Source organism: Alosa pseudoharengus, unplaced genomic scaffold (assembly GCF_046254945.1).
Source record: "Alosa pseudoharengus isolate Yale_2024_CS ecotype anadromous, Long Island Sound unplaced genomic scaffold, YU_APseudo_1.1 YU_APseudo_1.1_scf_1, whole genome shotgun sequence".
Lineage (NCBI taxonomy): Eukaryota > Metazoa > Chordata > Actinopteri > Clupeiformes > Clupeidae > Alosa > Alosa pseudoharengus.
Window position 1 is genome coordinate 33,775,211 of NW_027468564.1, and position 20,000 is coordinate 33,795,210.

A 20,000-nucleotide genomic window follows, 5' to 3' on the forward strand; every position below is an offset into this window, starting at 1 on the left:
CTGTCTTCCTCTCACTTTCGTCACTCTCTCTTTTTCTTCTTTGCCTTCATCGGCTCTTGTTTCTCGTTTCTCTCTCTCTCACCCTCTCTCTCTCTATCTCTCACACCCTCTCTCTCTCTATCTCTCACCCTCTCTCTCTCAATCTATCCATCTTCCTCTCACTCTCTTCACCCTCTCTTTCTCTTCTCACTATGTTTGACTTCATTGGCTCTCATTTCTCTGTCTTTCTCTCTCTCTATCTCTCTCTCTTCCTCTCCCTCTCTCTCTTTCTCTCTCTCTATCTATCTCTTGCTTCTCTCTTTTCTTTTTCTCTCTCAACATCATCTTTATTTTGTTCTCTCTCTCTCCCACTTCTCTGCCTGTCACCATCTCCCTCCCCCTCTCTCTCTCTCCCCTCCTTCTCTCTCCTCCCTCTCTCTCTCTCTCGTCTCCCTTTCTCAGATCCCTAAGGACGAGCACATCCTTCGTTTCCTGCGTGCCCGTGACTTCCACCTGGAGAAGGCGCGCGACATGCTCTGCCAGTCACTCACCTGGCGCAAGCAGTTCCAGGTAGACTACATCCTGGAGACGTGGACGCCCTCTAGCTGCCTGGTGGAGTACTACGCCGGAGGGTGGCACCACCATGACCGCGAGGGTCGGCCGCTCTACATCCTCAGACTGGGCCAGATGGACACCAAGGGCCTGGTCAAAGCACTGGGCGAGGAGGCCCTGCTCCGACATGTAAGGACACACACACGCACACACACGCACACACACACACACACACGCACACACACGCACACACACGCACACACACACACACACACACAGGACTGTGTGTACACAAAGGTTTAGGCAAATGTTTTCTTTTCACATACACACACACACGCACGCACACACACACACACACACACACACACACACACACACACACACACACACACGTACATACTGCTCTGACATGCAAGGACTGTGTGTACACAAAGGTTTAGGCAAATGTTTTCTTTTCACATACATATACACACACACACACACACACACACACACACACACACACACACACACACACACACACAAACACACAGACACACACACAGACAGACACACATTCATTTTCAAATGCTAGGAAACATGTCTGGCTGCTGGTTTTAATGTTGTAAACCCCCACCACAGGTCCTGTCCATCAATGAGGAGGGCCAGAAGAGGTGTGAGGAGAACACAAAAATATTTGGCAGACCGATCTCGTGAGTAGGCCAGACTTTGTGTCCAGATGTGCTGTCCACCATTACCAAAGCCCATCATGTGTAAAGTCACCCATTATGCTTGCACCTTCAAAAAGTAAGATACCTTGTGTTGATTCTCCTGTTCTGACAAGCATATGACTTAGGCTACTATATATTCTTATGCAACACGTAAAGCAGTTACTACACACACACTGTTTCTCTGTCAATTCGGTTGTAAAATATGGATAAAATATATGTTTTAGAAAATAGTACATCTGTGTGAAAATGTAAGCAGAAATTCCTGGAAAAATATATATGGAAAAACAGTGAATCTTAAAAATCACATCACAGATGGCCTTACCATCTTGTTTGCCTCACCTGTTGGAGGTTGCCTCACCTGTTGGTGGTTGCCTCACCTGTGCAGGTCGTGGACGTGCCTGGTGGACCTGGAGGGCCTGAACATGCGCCACCTGTGGCGTCCGGGCGTGAAGACGCTGCTGCGCATCATCGAGGTGGTGGAGGCCAACTACCCCGAGACGCTGGGCAGGCTGCTGATCGCCCGGGCGCCGCGCGTCTTCCCCGTCCTCTGGACGCTGGTCCGTACCTGGGAGGGGCAGATAGGGGCAGATAGGAGGGGCAGATAGGGGCAGGAGCAGGGAGGGGCAGATAGGAGGGGCAGGGAGGGGCAGATAGGGGCAGGGGCAGATAGGAGGGGCAGATAGGGGCAGGGGCAGATAGGAGGGGCAGGGGCAGATAGGAGGGGCAGGGAGGGGCAGGGGCAGATAGGAGGGGCAGGGAGGGGCAGATAGGGGCAGGGGCAGATAGGAGGGGCAAATAGGAGAGGCAGCAGGAAATGGATGTATACCATTATTGAAATGAATTAAAACACATAAAAAATGTAATACTGACTGATATATTAATATTGACCTCATAGCATCTGACCATTGAAGTTACTTACACTACTTAAAACACTTTAAATAAATTGATTCAATTACAAAAAGGCATGAGATGAAGGTGGCAGTTGTGCCAGTAGAAATGTGTTCATAAGTATATATAAGTAATATAAGTTCACATTTCCACTAATTGCATTTATTCGTTATACCGCAATTGCCTCTCTGTCATATTTAAATTGGGATTACTTTTTACAAATAGTGAAAGGAGGATTTAAATAAGAGCAAAAAAATCCAAACAAACACCCTCTATCTCCTCACAGGTGAGTCCGTTCATCAACGAGAACACGCATCAGAAGTTCCTGGTCTACAGTGGGAATAACTACCAGGGCCCCGGCGGACTGGTGGACTACATCGACCAGGAGATCATCCCCGACTTCCTGGGCGGAGACTGCCTGGTAGGGAAGAATCTCACTGGTGCTTTTTACAGTTCAGTAGAGAAGTACAAAATCCTATGGGGTTCTGATAGAGATAATATTTTGTAACCAAAATCCTATAGGAATCCAACAGGATTTTTTTTTACTTTGAATTGAATATTTAGAATAAGAGTTATCAGGAAAGTTATCAGTTGTATAATGTAAATACCACAAGGAATTAAAGAATTCTCATTTTTGCATTGCTATTTATAGGACATCAACTCTATTTTGTAAATTATTTATTGGTCTTTTATTCAGGGGGGGGAAAAGGGGCTAAACACAAAGATGTAGGCTAACTCACTGCCCACATCACCAGCTTCTCAGTGTGCACATGAACCAGCAGGTGGGGCCAGAGACCATTGTGTTCAGGAATGTTCAGTAAAGCACCAACATGCCCACAGTCTGTCCAGTGGAAACATTGCAACATTTAATATTATTAAAAACAAAACACTATGTAACCATGTTGCCTGCATCTCAACAGTTACTAGAGGTGCATGAAGTTTATTTGGATAGCCATCATTGTCTCGGTGCAGAGGTGGACATCCCCGGCTTCAGAAAGTAGAAGTCCTGCCATGTATTTCATTCTGCCTGTGCATTCAACTCAGATGACATCACTAATTAGCTAATTAGCTGACATGGCTAGCTGAAGAGTTGGTAGGATCAGCTGTTTTACTAAATATTTGGAACAAATATCGGGCAGGACTTTCTGAACCCGGGATCATCATTAGAAACTACAGCAAGAAGACCAGAAAGTTAGTCATGAACAAACATCTGATAGTTATTTAACTAGCTGTAATAAAACAATATGATTATGCATATTGTGTAATACAGATTTTAATTCTGTGTAATAAACAATAATAGGCCTAAATGTCACATGAACAAAAACACACAACCAAAAACAGTAAATAGTGTAGATGTAATAAAGGCATTATTTAAGTGTAATAAACATTAATGAATGTGTTTTGTATATAATAGGCATTATTTAAGTGTAATAAGCATAAATAAATGGCAGTTTTGTATGTTAAGTGTAATAAGCATGGATAAATGGTAGTTTTGTATGTAATAATAGACATTATTTAAGTGTAATAAGCATTAATAAATGAGTTTTGTATGTAATATATTCTTTAGAACACAGCTAATCAACCATCTGCTTTTCACTTTTGAATGAAGTTCTAGTAGTTGTGGAGTGATATGAAAGACCTGAATTAGAAGCACAAACTCTGTTGCCATTGGCAGCGGTCATTATTTTTTTTCAGAGGTCCTTTAGTCGAAAGTAATGACTGCTAGAACTTTGGGAAATCCCATTCAAGTCAATGGAGCGTTTTACTTGCATTGTGAAGAGCTGTGTAATAAGCATGGATAAATGTCAGTTTTGTTGTTGCAGTGCCATGTATCCGAGGGGGGTCAGGTGCCGAAGTCCTACTACCAAACCGAGGAGGACCTGGACAACCCCGACCACATACGCCTGTGGGCCGACACCATCTACCAATCAGCACAAGTCTTTAAAGGGGCACCACATGAGGTCATTATCCCCAATAACCAATCAGAGTCATTCTAACTGATTTTGAAAAGGAGTGCGGATGGTGATCGTTATCCATGGTGGCATGCACAAAATAATTAGGCTGTTCCTTTAGAAGTGTCCATATTTGTTGATTCTCATTACAAAGGAACCAAAGGAGAGTTTTAAACTTCTTTTCTCAGGACTCTAGAGATACGTTGATTAATGACAATGTATCAATCAATGTCAATATATCAGTCAATGGAACTTTTCTCATGTAAGAATCGTTAAGTCATGTTTGTTAAGTGTGTTTAAAAATGCTTAAAAGTACTCAAAATGTTCTGCTAACTGTTCTATGCTCTTTGTAATGGTAACGGATGATTGGATGATGTTTCAGATCATGATTGACATTGTGGAGGGCTCATCAGTGATCACGTGGGACTTTGACATCCTGAAGGGGGATGTGGTCTTCAACATCTTCCACTCCAAAAGGACCCCTCAGCCGGTGAAGAGAGAGACGTCCGGATCGGCGCCTGTCGTAAATAATGTGCAGTTGATTGACAGGAGCTGGACACTGGGGGTGGACTACAGCATGGTGGAGTCTCCGCTCACCTGCCGTGAGGGAGAGAGCATCCAGGTGAAGACACTCGCACACCTACACAAACACACAGAGGCACACCCACACACACACACAAACACACACAGACATATACATATACAGAAACACCACATATATCACAAAACAGACACACACACACAAGCATATCCTTCTCTCTCTCTTTCTCACTCTCTCTCTCTCTATCTCTCTTGCCTTGCCAAAACAATCATACCGAAGAATGCATAGAACAATATATATATAATACATAAGAGTGACATGACACTGTCATGACACATGAACCCTAACCCTAAATCTAACCCTAATCCTAACTCTAACTCTAACTCTAACCCTAAACCTAAACCTAACCCTAACTTTTTATGACAAAAACCGAATATCACTTAATAACAGAAGCGTTATGTCATAAACTTTTATGACTTGTTTAGGACACATTCATGACAGTGTCATGTCACTCTTATGTTGATACTGTCAAGTAAAGTGTAACCCATCTCTCTCTCTCTCCCCCCCTCTCTCTTTCTTTCTTTCTCTCTCTCTCTCCCTCTCTCAGGGGTCTCACATCACCCGGTGGCCTGGTATCTACATCCTGCAGTGGAAGGCCACAGGCCACGCCCCCAGCTCTGTACCCTCCCTCTCTCGGGTGGACGACGTGCTGGCCTCTCTGCAGGGCTCTACGCCCAGGTGTAAGGTCCTGTACTACACCGAGGTGCTCGCCTCACATGACTTCAGGTGAGAGAGAGAGAGAGAGAGAGAGAAAGAGAGAGAGAGAGAGAGATCACATGACATTTAGGAGAGAGACAATGGCCTTGCTGAAGGAAGCCTTTGGTTTCAGGTCTCTAGTTTCATCAAAGCAGTTTAATTGCAGACCATGTGTGTGCGTGTGTGTGTGATTTTGTATTTCTGTGTAATGTGTGATTGTGTGTGTGGGTGTGTATTTATGTGTAATGTATGTGTGTGTGTGTTTCTATGTAATGTGTGTTTATGAATTTCTGTGTAATTTGTGTGTGTGTGTGTGTGTTTCAGAGGCTCCATGAGCAGTTTGGAGTCGTGCCACAGCAGATTCTCACAGCTCAGTGTCGGCACTACCTCCTCCAACCAATCACAGGGAAGCTCACTCATATCCAGATAATCACACACACACACACACACACACGTACAGAAACTCACAGACAAAAACACACATGCACACATACAGAAACTCACAGACACAAACACACACACACACACAGACACAAACACACACACACACACACACACACACACACACACAAGCAAGCACCGCACACTCAACCTTAAGGGCTAAATGTCACTTTATGTGATGTCCAGGGATTGTACGAACAAATGTTCACAAGGATTAACACACCAGAGATTTAGGAGCAAACACTGAAAGAAGTCCACACATATATATCTTACCTCATCTTCTGCAGAAAATGCATCTTCTAGCTGCACAGTCGTGGAAGGGTGATGTGAATCAGTCTTGTTTTTCTAAACATGCAGCATAACTTTAGCATCTGTCTTTTGCCACTGACAATAATTTGCACCATAATAAACCAGAAGAGGAAACATGATGAACCTAGACCTCAATACATAACAGGACTTGTTTGCTGGTTGGTGGTAGACCACTATAAAAAAAGACCCAACCTCCATTCCTGATGCAGACTCCAGAGACAGACTACAAGACAAATGGCTCACAACTGCAACAGGGATTCTATGGAATTCGTTTTTAAGAAAAGGTGATCTCTATTGGTTCTGGTGATCATACTCAATTTTAGCCTCAATTAATTTTTGTTGTTTTTTGTAACGTGGTGATAGGGAACTACACCCAGATAGCAAAATCAGATTCATATCAGATTTGTTGCTGGTGACATACCACTTCTGGTCCACTGTTGGACTGCTTGCAAAGTTACAGATTTTATCATGCGAAGTGTAACCGAGGTCGTAATTCGTCCACCACTCACAGCCCTCGAACCTCAACACACACCGACATGGGAGTCGAACGCTCTAACCACTGAGCTAAAAGCCCAGGCTTCCAACTTAAGGTTAGGGGTGTGAGGATTTACACGCGCAACTAGCATGCTAGCTCAGTTTGCCTCCGTTACAAAAGGCTGAAAACACATCTCCACTGCGTCCCACTGTGTGGTGTTGTAAGTAAGTAGGCCTAGCTCATGCATGTGAGACACAGCTGTCTTTAGGTCAGGCGTCAAATATCAAGCTGTAAACTCACAGAACCTCACAGAACTGCCACCGCTACACGCTAGGCTGTCTGTACATCATTCTAAATATGTTTATAAATGTTTGTAAGCTGTTACAAGGCATTATGAATGCTTTATAAGCCTTTACAAATTTGTTTGCAGAGGAATACTTCCCGTGTTCAGAAAGTAAAAGTCCTGACGATAGTTGATCCAACCATTTAGTAAACCAGATAGGTTAGCTAATTAGTGTTAAGTGCACAGGAAGAAGGAATACATGGCTGAACGTTTACTTTCTGAACCTGGGATGTATGTTTGTAACGTGCTATAAATAATGGATTTATGTAAAGTGTTACCAAATACATCTTAAACCATGTTTGGAAACATTTTTAGTAATTGTACAGACCTTGGGTCCCATAGAAATGGCAGTGTGTACACCTTGTTTAGGAGTTTGCAGTTAAAAACTCATTGCCTGTCTTAGCTTTTCAGCAAAACCCTGTACTGTTTTCAGCGTCCTTCCCAGCCTTGTTTGTTGAAGACACACTGGCTAAGGTCATGTTTTCTCTTTACAGCTCAATAAGCACAGCATACTTAGAAGATGTAGCCTTAAGAACCCAGAGAATGTGAAATGCTAGGTCCTTCTCTCCACAGTAGAAACAGAAAGAAATGTATACCTAAGCATGGAACTGCAAAAGTGCAGGTTCAAACAGCATGATAAATGCTTGCTCTACGTAGCCTAGCAACAGCCTGTGGACAGAGCTGGAACTAGGATTCAGAAAAGTAGCCTAGCCTACTGCCAGATAATTGGTAGAGATGCTATCTTTGGTATCAATCAACGGGTTCGGTTTATTATCACAGTCTGAGGCCAAGTATGTGAAACTACTATGTGTAACCACTTGGCTGAGAAAAATAGTCTTGGGTAGCAGTCAGTTGCTCACTGAAATCACTTGGCTAATGGCACTGGTTAAGTGAAAGAAATGCTCTGAAACAGTAGCTTGTTCTGGGCCTGTTCAGGCCTAATGGGCGAATCCACCAAAATCCCACCACATCCAGCATATATGGAGCACATTGGAGGTACTTTCTGATCCTAAACTTCTTCTCTGTCCACAGGGAACCGTGTCAAACCTTCAGGGAATGAAAGCCATACGCTAGAATCTAGATAGTCCAGCGCGCAGTATGTATGTACATACACCTATAATACTCAATGAATCAAATCAAATCAAAACTACAAAGTCTGACTGAATTGCAAAGGAAGCACTTGAGAACAATATCATTAAACCTAAAGGGCTATTAATTGCATTTTAAAAGCAATACTGACGACAGCTCCATAGGGGCAGCGATAGTGTAGTGGTTAAGGAGCTGGGTTAGCATGCTAGTAGCCTGAAAAGTTGTGGGTTCAATTCCCGGCTTCCATTGTTGTGCCCCTTGACCAAGGTAAGGCAATTAACCCCAAGATACTCCGGGGACATTTGCCCTTGTAATATAATTGATATATGTGTCGCTTTGGATAAAAAACGTAAAATGTAGTGTATGTTTTGCTTACCCTTAGTATGCTACAAATAGCTCTGACCACCTGACTGCTACCCAACCTCAAATGAGATGATAAAGGGCGCCAGAGGTCATCTCTTTTGAGGTGGGGTAGCACTAGTACAATACTTGTCTGCCTTAGATTGAGATCCAAATTAAGAGGTCAAATGCAAAGTTGAGTCTGAAGTGATTGAAACTGAGTATTTTCATGTACAGTAGTGCAGCTATGGTGACTAGCATTAGCTTTCTGGCACTAGGGATCTAACTTACTTGACTAAAAAACAAAACACATCAAAACTAACAAGAGGGCTCAACAAAAAAAAAGCACATTTGAGAGCAACTCTACCTACAAGGAAAGTTATTTAACCTTTGTGAAAGGGGATGTGGAGCTTTTCTTCTCTGTTCTAAAGGAGTAGTGACTTTTTCAGCAGAGTTGTTACCAATAGGTGGTAAACAACAGTCTAGAATGACAGTGTGAATGTTTCAAGAATGTTTTTGTTTTTTTTGCACCACCTGCACACTGATGTACTGTACAGCAAGACAGTGAGACACCATTCTGGTGTAAAATGTGACTAAATTATAACATCACATTTGATTTTAAAAGATCTAGATGTACTGTATGCTTTTCCATAACACATTAAAATCTATTACCATGTGCTTGTGTCTGTTATTTCCCTTCTGTTGTTGACAAACAATTTCATCACATGGACATCTTAAAAACATTTAAAACATTTTATTAGTTTCGCAAACAACAAATAAAAGAAGAACAGTCAAGAACAGAACAGATAAGAACAGAACGTTTCACAAATATGTTACAAATATTACATTCAGCTTGAGAGAGAAAGAGAATAAGTCTCTGTCTCTCTCTCCTTTAAGTACTGCACACTTAGCAGAACTAATTCCGGTCACAGCTGTGGGCTTTGGCCTGCATGAAGCCACACACACACACACAGACTGACACACACACACAGACTGACACACACACACACACACACACACACACACACACACCCTCGGCCACCCTAGGTGAAGCCACACAAACACACACACACCCTAGGCCTCACCCTAGGCCACACCTTCAACCACACCCTCAGCTACACCCTCAGCCTCACCCACACCCTCAGCTACACCCTCAGCCTCACCCACACCCTCAGCTACACCCTCACTCTCACCCTCGGCCACAGTGGCGCCCCCTCCCTCCTGGGGTTTCGGCTGCTGCTTGAGGTACTGGTTCTGCATGGCTGACCAGTGGTTCCAGTTCTTCTCGTGGGGGAAGGCCTTGGACATCAGGAGCCCGGCCTCCACCGTGGGCTCGTAGAACGGCGTGTAGCCCACGCACGCCGCCACCTCCTCCCCGCACACCTCCGCGTACCGCGGGGCAGAGAAGAGGGAGGCGCGGCTTGCCGGGAGCAGGTAGCGCCTCTGGACACAACCTAGCTCCACCAGCGTCTGGGACACGGGGAGGAGAGAGATATTAGTACTGTTACCGTGGCCACAAGATGGTGCTGGATGAGCCCTGCGTGTGTGCGTGCGTGCGTCTGTCTCACCTCCATGAAGTCAATGACTGCGACTGGCTGCAGCACGCGTGTGTAATGGTGGATGAGCTCTGTTGGTGAGTGTGTGTGTGTGTGTGTCTCAACTGCATGAAGTCAATGACTGCGACTGGCTGCAGCACGCGTGTGTAGTGGTGGATGAGCTCTGTTGGTGAGTGTGTGTGTGTCTGTGTCTCACCTGCATGAAGTCAGTGACTGCGACTGGCTGGAGCACGTGCGTGTAGTGGTGGATGAGCTCTGTGTGTGTGTGTGTGTGTGTGTGTGTGTGCGTGTCTCACCTGCATGAGGTCGATGACGGTGACGGGCTGCAGCACGCGTGTGTAGTGCTGGATGAGCTGGGGCTCGGTGATGCCGGGCCGGCTCATGACGTGGTGCAGTAGCCCCTCCAGCAGGCCCTTACACACCGAGCGGTTCACCGAGCCGTCCACCGCACGCCATGGGCGACTCAGGAAGCTGATGTGGTCAATGGACCTGATGGAGGGAGGAAGAGAGAGAGAGAGAGGGATTAGATGAGAGAGAAAGAGGTAGAGAGAGAGGGATTAGATGGGGAGAGAGTGAGGGAGGGAAAGACAGTGTGAGGGAGGAGAGAGGGATAGAGTTAGGAAGTAAATGAGAGAGAAAGAGAGAGAAAAGAATAAGAGAAAGAATAGAGTAAAAGGAGGACAAGGGCAGAGGGAAGATGATGAAAGAGTAATCAGGGTGGAATTAAAGAGTAATACTGAATTAGAGTAATACTGTATAATACTTCGGGAACAGTCATCAAAGTCAACGTCAACTTCATTATCCCGAAGAGGGGAAATTCAGGTGGTCAAGGCATAGAGATACACACATTAAACATATAGGAAACATACAGATGCACCCCCACACACACACACGTACATACTAAAAATTCCCAAATATAAATAAGCCTAAAAATTCCCCAGTCATCTGACCAACTGACAAACAAGGAGAACCAGGGACACTTACTGTTCATCTGAAGGAGACAGACAGCCAGCAGCATCTGGACACAAGACAAATAAACATACAGAGTAAATAAACACGCACACGGAATAAATAAACACACACAATATGAATAAATACACAAACACACACACACACACAAAATAAGTAAGTACAAGTGTCATCATTATCATCATCATCATCATCATCATTACCTGCATACTGAAATGTCTATCTGATCGTCATACATGTTTGTCGAAAATAAAGGCAATCTTTCATCAAAATATCTGAATCACTCATTTAGAAAAGAAACTTAAATTGTTATAAATTGATGTTTGAATGTTGCAAGATATGCAAAATAAAAGAATCAAACTAAGCAACAATACACTCCACACACACACACACACAACACACACACACACACACACACCACACACACCACACACACACACACACACACACACACACGTACACACACATACACACACACACACACACACACACAACTACACGTACACACACACACTCCACACACACACTCCACACACACACACACACACTCCACACACACACACACACACACACACACACACTCCACACACACACACACACAACACATACACACACACACACACACACACACACACACACACACGTACACACACACACACGTACACACACACACACACTCCACACACACACACACACTCCACACACACACACACACACACACACACACACACACACACGTACACACACACACACATACACACACTCCACACACACACACACACACACACACACACACACACGTACACACACACACACACACACACACACACACACACACACACACGTACACACACACACACACTCCACACACACACACACACACACACACACACACACACACACACACTCCACACACACACTCCACACACACACACACACACACACACACACACACACACACACCTTCAAGCTCTGTCTGTTGTTTGTCGCCGACGCTCGTTGATGATGCACCATCCGTAGTTCCCGCCTCCGCCTTCTTCTCCTGCTCACCACCTCCTTCCCTTTTCCCAGCATCCTCCAGCATCTCCGTTTCCATAGAGATGCCAGCGCTCGCCGCCATCCCTAGGGCCTTCAACCAGCTGATCTTCACCCCCGTCTCTTTTGCCATCCTCTTCCTCGGTGGCGGACCGACTTTCTCCTCCTCCGCTTTCCTGCTCCTCCTCTCTCCCCCGCTACCCTCCCCAAGCGCCTCCTCCACCTCCTCCCCGCCTGCTCCTCCTCCACCCTTCTCCTTCACCAGCGGCTCCTTCGCCCCTACTCCTCCTCCTCCTCCTCCTCCTCCATCTTCATCTCCACCCTTCTCCTTCACCAGCGGCTCCTCTGCCCCTACTCCTCCTCCTCCTCCATCTTCATCTCCACCCTTCTCTTTCACCAGCTGCTCCTTCGCCCCTACTCCTCCTCCTCCTCCATCTTCATCTCCACCCTTCTCTTTCACCAGCTGCTCCTTCGCCCCTCCTTCTTCTCCTCCTCCTCCTCCTCCATCTTCATCTCCACCCTTCTCTTTCACCAGCTGCTCCTTCGCCCCTCCTTCTTCTCCTCCTCCTCCTCCTCCTCCATCTTCATCTCCACCCTTCTCCTCGTCCTGCTCCTCCAGGGCCCTCTTGCGGAGGAGGTGTCGCTGGCGCTGCTGCTGCTCCTTGTCACGGAGGCGCTGACGCTCCTTGTCGCGCTCCATCTGGCGCTGCTGCTGGCGCCACTCGGGCAGGCGCAGGGCTCGCAGGGCGTGGAGCGCGTGGGCGGACGCCTGGCCGGGCTGGGGCAGCACGCACACCGAGTGCAGCAGCCAGGGGCGCGCCAGACGCCGCGACACCAACCGCACCGCACGCCCACCCGCCTCCACCAGCTCCTGCAGTGACACCAGGTCCTAGCGGGGTGGGGGGGGGGGGGAGAAGAGGTAAAAAGAGGTAAGGAGGGAGGAGAGATAGAGAGGGGAATGGGAGGTCTGCACCCCCCCCCCACCTCTAGGTACTGCTGTAGTCCCCTCTATGTACTGCTGTAGTCCCCCTCCTCACCTCTAGGTACTGCTGTAGTGCTGTAGTCCCCCTCCTCACCTCTATGTACTGCTGTAGTCCCCTCTATGTACTGCTGTAGTCCCCCTCCTCACCTCTAGGTACTGCTGTAGTGCTGTAGTCCCCCTCCTCACCTCTATGTACTGCTGTAGTCCCCCCCCTCACCTCTAAGTACTGCTGTAGCCCCCCCCCTCCTCACCTCTAAGTACTGCTGTAGTGCTGTAGTCCCCCTCCTCACCTCTAAGTACTGCTGTAGTGCTGTAGTCCCCCTCCTCACCTCTAAGTACTGCTGTAGTGCTGTAGTCCCCCTCCTCACCTCTATGTACTGCTGTAGTCCCCCCCCTCACCTCTAAGTACTGCTGTAGCCCCCCCCCTCCTCACCTCTAAGTACTGCTGTAGTGCTGTAGTCCCCCTCCTCACCTCTAAGTAGTGCTGTAGTCCACCCCCTCACCTCTATGTACACCTGTAGCCCCCCCCCCACCTCTAAGTAGTGCTGTAGTCCCCCCCCCTCACCTCTATGTACACCTTTATCCCCCCCCCCAACCTCTAAGTACTGCTGTAGTCCCCCTCCTCACCTCTAAGTACTGCTGTAGTGCTGTAGTCCCCCTCCTCACCTCTAGGTACTGCTGTAGTTCCCCTCCTCACCTCTAAGTACTGCTGTAGTGCTGTAGTCCCCCTCCTCACCTCTAGGTACTGCTGTAGTCCCCCTCCTCACCTCTAAGTACTGCTGTAGTGCTGTAGTCCCCCTCCTCACCTCTAAGTACTGCTGTAGTCCCCCTCCTCACCTCTAAGTACTGCTGTAGTCCCCCTCCTCACCTCTAAGTACTGCTGTAGTGCTGTAGTCCCCCTCCTCACCTCTAGGTACTGCTGTAGTCCTCCCTTGCGCTCCTCGTCCGGCTGCACCATGTGGCTGAAGTGGCTGAGCAGGTCTCGGCGGTCCACGCCGTAGCTCTGGGCCTCGTCCACGTGCCACCACACCTCCAGGGCGGCGCTCACGTCGGCGGGGCCATAGCCCAGCTGGGTCTCCAAGCGCCGGGACAGCGCCAGCGCGGCCGAGCCCTCCTTGCGGAACACACGGGTGAATCGCTCGGGGACGTCACGCAAGCCTGACTTCAGGAAGCCCGACAGGATGGGCGAGTCTGAGAAAGAAAGAGAGAGAGAGAGTGAGAGAGAGAGAGACAGAGAGAGACAGAGAGAGAGAAAGAGACACAGAAACAGAGAGAGAGAGAGAGAAGAGAAAGAAAAAGATCGATAATGAGAGAGAGACAGAGAGAGAAAGACACAGAGGGAGAGAGACAGAGAAAGACAGAAAAAAAGAGGGGAAGAGATATATACAGAGAGAAAGAGAGTGGAACTTAAAGACTTTCTGTTGCTTTCTTTGTTATGCCCTTGGGTGTGAGTGACTGTGTGTGTGTGTGTGTGTGTGTGTGTGTGTGTGTGTGTGTGTGTGTGTGTGTGTGTGTGTGTGTGTGTGTGTGTGTGTGTGTGTGTGTGTGTGTGTGTGTGAGTGAGTGAGTGAGTGAGTGAGTGAGTGAGTGAGTCAGTGAGTGAGTGTGAGTGTGTGTGTGTGAGTGTGTGTGTGTGTGTGTGTGTGTGTGTGTGTGCCTCACCCCTCTCCTTGAAGAGTGTGTGTGCAGGCGTTTTCCGGAGCCGTACGTGGACGGTGCAGGCGTTGACCACTACGCTGTCCACGGAGGTGACCTTCAGCCTGCTGCTGAGGACGCCTGGCATGCAGTAGCCCCTCATCAGCAGGTAGTTAGTGTGGGAGGCCTGGGACGCCTTCACCTCAACCCTCTTCCTGTAGAGGACACACACACACATTTATGTTTATAGTTCTTAGCAGACATTTTTGTCCAAAGCGACTTACAAGGACATCAATTAAAAAAAAAAAAACATTGGGTGGTTTTATGTCACAGCAAGGTTTCCATTCACCTGAGGTGGAAAAGTCCACTAATGGGTGAGATCACCTGTGTTAAGTGCACAGGTAAAACCAACGCATGGTGGGTCTTTTACTTTTTGAAGCCTGACTTTTCCACCTCTTCACTGACTTAAGTCAGTCAATGCTGTTTGGTCCCCTTTGGTCATATTTGGTCACCCTTGGTCATGTTTGGTTCCCCTTGGTCACGTTTGGTCACCCTTGGTCACGTTTGGTCACCCTTGGTCATGTTTGGTCACCCTTGGTCATGTTTGGTCACCCTTGATCATGTTTGGTCATGTTTGGTCACCCTTGGTCATGTTTGGTCATGTTTGGTCCCCCTTGGTCATGTTTGGTCACCTCACCTCAGTGGCAACGTCTGACCAGCTTCCTCCTCTTCATCCAGCTCATCCTCCTCCTCCACCTCTTTGGCCAGCCTACAAGGAGAGAGGGCACACCCATGAGCGTGTGTGTGTGTGTATATAAATATAAGTGTAGATATAAGGGGGTGTGTATACATATAAGTGTGTGTGTGTGTGTGTGTGTGTGTGTGTGTGTGTGTGTGTGTGTGTGTGTGTGTGTGAGCCTGTGGGCACTGCCCCAGCATTTTACCTCTTGACCACCTCACTATCCAGCATGTTGCTGTCCACCACCACGATCTGCTCGGGGATGGACACGTCCACAGAGAGCATGCCCAGCGTGATGAGGCTAATACAGGCCATGCAGGCGCCCCCTGGTGCGTCCAGCGGGAACAGCACCATGCCCTCCAGGTTCTCCGCCGACAACAGCGCGTCCGGCTGGCCAGGGGCTTCGGCAGGCGGCTGCTTGGGTGTCCCTGACCCCGACCCCGACTCTGGCGCCGGGGTCAAGCTCCCCTCTCCTGGGGTCTCCGAGGGCACCTTCTCCTGACAGTCAGCAGGGGGGTCTAGAGAAATTCAGTTGAATTCTGTTAAATAATGTTTTATTTTATTTTTAATAATGCAGTTTTGCTGTTTTGTTCTGTTCTGTTCTGTTCCATTCTATGGCATTCATTCAGCTCATTCCATTCACTCGACTACTACTCTAAAATCGCACTGAGAACACTACACTGTACTGACAGTTTTAATCTAAATAAAAATTCATCAAGACAGTTCTGAGAGCAGTATGATAACTACAGACGAATAACAAGATGAATAGTATAGAAAATAGAAAATAGAATAGAATAAATAATAATAATAAATAATAATATAATAATATTAATTAAAAATAAAATAATAATAAAAAAAACAATATTTATTTTAAAATATTTAATATATTATACTATTATAATTACACATAATATAATATGTTTCAGCATGGAAGCGAAACCTCCTCTGATCACCAGTCCTATATGTCAGAGGCTACAGACATGATGATGAATACACACATCATGGAATACATATAAACATATTATTGGAGGGTTATACAAATTATGTACAATGTAGTACATCCTTTCAATATGTGACATACACACATCACATATGTCATGGAATAAGGGAAGTACTGTATATGACTGACGGGTCACACATGGATCAGTATCATTGTCACATCACAGACAGATGTCCTACCAGTGCCTTCGGTCTCCATCTCGGTCTCCTCCGTCTCCATCTTTTTGTCCTTCTCCTCCTCCACTCTTTTCTTCACCTCCACCACCTCCTCCACTCCGGCCCTCTCCTCCTCCTCCTCCACTCTTTTCTTCACCTCCACCACCTCCTCCACTCCGGCCCTCTCCTTCTCCTCCTCCACTCTTTTCTTCACCTCCACCACCTCCTCCACTCCGGCCCTCTCCTTCTCCTGCTCGCTCTCTTTGGGCTGCACGTAGATAGCGCTCGGCTGGTCCACCCCTCCGGCCTCGATTAGTTTCTCCAAGTGGTCATAGGCCTCAGTGAACATGGCGGCAGGGAAGCGCCATGTGAACACTCTAAAGGGGGGGGGGGGGGGGGAGAATAAGCATTCAATCAAATCCACACAGAGACACAATACTGTACTATACTTACTGAGTATAGTACATAAAAGGTTCCCTGCCATAATGTTAAACAATCTAAAAGACTTTCGAAGTGAGATTTTCTTTTTTCTAATTTGCTTTAGGCATTAGGTCTACATACAAATTGATGACAGAGTCTAAGTAGAGTTTAGGGATGAACTGCTCTCAAACACAGATGTAGTCAGTGGACACTGATGGTTGTATAAGTGTTACTGATCAAAGACAGTTGATTGGCCATTGGCTTTTACTGCTGGCAGTTCTGAGATGTGATTCGTTAACGGTTGGTGAATGCAGTTTAATCAAGAGACACGTGATTGGTTGGTGGGTTTTACAGAGACGCGTGATTGGTTGGTGGGTCCTACTTGTAGTAGCTCTGCGAGAGCTGATAGGACATGGGCATGATGGGGAGGGAGCGGTCCTTCTTCACGCCATAGCGCTGCTCGTTCCTGCGGCGGTTCACCAGGCCGTTCCGTTGGCACTTCAGGAACGCCTCGTACAGGACCTCGTGCTTGTACCGACTGTACAGGTGGAATGTCTGAGGGAGAGAAAGAGAAAGAGAGAGAGAGAGAGAGAGAGAGAGAGAGAGAGAAAGAAAGAAAGAAAGAAAGAAAGAAAGAAGAGAGTTTTATTTGAGTAAACATATGCAAGAAAGATCCTTTAACAGATTTGAAAAGAAGAGATTTGAGAAACATATATAACAGAAAGTTAACTTCCGAAACACAATGTGTGTGTGTGTGTGTGTGTGTGTGTGTGTGTGTGTGTATTACCTGGAAAGACAGCCTGGTCTTCACTTGATGGTTAGACACCGCCAGTGTGCTCTGAATCAGGTTATTCAGGACGAGAGAATGGATGTCCTCTTCACTGCAAAATCACACATGCAAATTATCCACATCTAAAATACTAATATGTCACACCTGCGACTTTGGCAACAACAACTTTATTCATTCATACCAATAAAGCATCATTTGATGTGATCTGAATTTCACTAATACCCATGTACACAAACACACACAAACACACACACACACACACACACACACACACACACACACAGGCGTGTACCTTTTAAGCACATCCTTGGAGTCCGTGGGGCAGTCATCTCCAATGGCATACACCTTAAACCTGAGTGGGGTGAAAAGTTGATCACTTACAAACATGCCAAAACAGATAGAGAACAATGATTGTGGCACTTGTGCCAAAATAAAAATGGACTAAAAAAGGTCTGTGTCTGTGTGTGTGTGTGTGTGTGTGTGTGTGTCTGTGTGTGTCTGTGTGTGTGTGTGTGTGTGTGTGTGTGTGTGTGTGTGTGTGTGTGTGTGTGTCTGTGTGTGTGTGTGTGTGTGTGTGTGTGTGTGTGTGTGTGTGTGTTTGTGTGTGTGTGTGTGTGTGTGTGTGTGTGTGTGTGTGTGTGTGTGTGTGTGTTCACCTTTGGAAGAGCTCCTGCTTTGTGTCTGGGATTTCAATCCTGCACCCAGGTGCTTTGCTGAACTTCCTCCTTAACACTGCCACAAACTCCTTAAATTCCTCAGTGCACACCTGCAGCACACACACACACACACACACAGGAGACAATTGTAAAGAGCTGTACAACACATCAAGCCAAACCTGGGAGAAACACGCACACACACGCACACACACACACACACCTGTGGGTTGTTATAGTCCCCCGTTCTGTTGTTGAACTCGGCCACGAGAAGTTTGTCCTGATACACCTCAGCCAGACAGATCCTACTCACTCACACACACACACACACACACACACACACACACACACACACACACACACACACACACACACACACACACACACACACACACACACACACACACACACACAAATCCAAAATAAGCAAACAATTACATAACAAACAAATAGATTTTAAGTCACTTGGGGTAATGGTGCCTATGAATGTGTGTGTGTGAGTGTGTGAGTGTGTGTGTGTGTGTGTGTGTGTGTGTGTGTGTGTGTGTGTTAGAGATGCGCGGATGGGCTATTATTTCAACCGTAACCGCATAGCAAAACGTATCATCCATCCGCCATCCATCCGCACCAACGTTTTTTGACCAATTTTCAAATCCGCACCCGCCCGCCATCCGCTGGTTGTTTTAATGTATATGGGTGATGCGGTGCTGCTGACGTGAGGCTAGAAAGCTCTTGCCTGTTCTAGAAAGACTGATCCAATGCAGCAAATATATTAAAAGGCTAAAGTCCTACATTGGCTATGTTGTAGCCTATCCCCAGAATATCAGCAGCAAACTCAGTCTCTGTCTCGCAAAAGTCTCCAAATAAAACGCAGCCTGTAGCCTACAATTGTATCATTGTAATAAAAAACGCAATTTAGCACATCATTTCAACATGCTGCTATTTAGCCTACTAATTAATGCCTACTGTACTTTATTTTTTGCAAAAAGAAAGAAATCCATAATAAAATAACAAGTCATTCACATTATAAGCTACTTTACGCACTGTAACCCACCGCACAGCAGTGCAACGTGTATGTTTACATTTTTAGTAACAACTTGCTTGCTTGCGTTACACATCTAAGTTTTCCGACTATTTTTCTTACCTTCTTTTTTCCGCTGTGGATGTTACTGAGCTTGTAGAAGTTTTAGCTCTTACGTTCTGAACATCTCGCACTGCCATTGCCCGATGTCAGTTCCGAGTCATATTACACCATAATCTGTCTCCCTTTTAAATGCCTATTCCCTGAATGGTAGGCTAAAATGACTGTGTTTTATATATAATATCCAAACAAAATAACCCAGTCAGTCTCATCTACGAGATGTTTAGGCCTCCTCCAATACTGGCAGCTGGGCTCATAGGTTGCAGATTTGCTTAGTGGCCTACCAAGGCTCTGCAACGAGACGCGACATGGGAGATGAATCATCGGTCAACTTGCACTGTAGCCTATTCTACTTTCTTATTGCACACTGGAGAGAAAAACATGCTGGTAGGCTACGATAGGCTACTTAATTTAAACTTTGTTACCTTTAGTGTGTGTGTGCGTGCGTGAGGGGTTGCTCAGTGAAACATCGGAATACACCAATTCCGCAACACCGTCTCTGATAGATAAACAAAGCAGCATTCATAGAAGCAACTAGGCCAAACTGCCTG

At 46.5% G+C, this 20,000-nt stretch overlaps 2 protein-coding genes across 2 annotated transcripts in view; one reads left to right on the plus strand and one right to left on the minus strand.

The window, feature by feature from the left end:
* The window catches only part of LOC143134103 (SEC14-like protein 5), a 21,169-nt gene extending 15,361 nt beyond the window's left edge, over positions 1–5,808 (plus strand). Inside the window, exons 7-14 of the mRNA XM_076294257.1 lie at positions 442–720; positions 1,153–1,223; positions 1,627–1,798; positions 2,416–2,550; positions 3,953–4,090; positions 4,464–4,703; positions 5,230–5,408; positions 5,703–5,808. Of these exons, the coding sequence (XP_076150372.1) occupies positions 442–720; positions 1,153–1,223; positions 1,627–1,798; positions 2,416–2,550; positions 3,953–4,090; positions 4,464–4,703; positions 5,230–5,408; positions 5,703–5,808 (1,320 nt within the window). The remainder of the gene's footprint in view (positions 1–441; positions 721–1,152; positions 1,224–1,626; positions 1,799–2,415; positions 2,551–3,952; positions 4,091–4,463; positions 4,704–5,229; positions 5,409–5,702) is intronic.
* Positions 5,809–9,108: 3,300 nt separating this feature from the next.
* Positions 9,109–20,000, minus strand: part of gtf3c1 (general transcription factor IIIC subunit 1) — a 29,313-nt gene continuing 18,421 nt past the window's right edge. The window contains exons 26-39 of the mRNA XM_076279501.1: positions 18,532–18,613; positions 18,312–18,421; positions 17,948–18,007; positions 17,653–17,746; positions 17,248–17,420; positions 16,470–16,822; positions 15,496–15,808; positions 15,249–15,320; positions 14,579–14,766; positions 13,824–14,107; positions 11,863–12,823; positions 10,915–10,948; positions 10,227–10,419; positions 9,109–9,844 (exon numbers count right to left, since the gene is read on the minus strand). Of these exons, the coding sequence (XP_076135616.1) occupies positions 9,461–9,844; positions 10,227–10,419; positions 10,915–10,948; positions 11,863–12,823; positions 13,824–14,107; positions 14,579–14,766; positions 15,249–15,320; positions 15,496–15,808; positions 16,470–16,822; positions 17,248–17,420; positions 17,653–17,746; positions 17,948–18,007; positions 18,312–18,421; positions 18,532–18,613 (3,301 nt within the window). The 3' untranslated portion in view covers positions 9,109–9,460. The remainder of the gene's footprint in view (positions 9,845–10,226; positions 10,420–10,914; positions 10,949–11,862; positions 12,824–13,823; positions 14,108–14,578; positions 14,767–15,248; positions 15,321–15,495; positions 15,809–16,469; positions 16,823–17,247; positions 17,421–17,652; positions 17,747–17,947; positions 18,008–18,311; positions 18,422–18,531; positions 18,614–20,000) is intronic.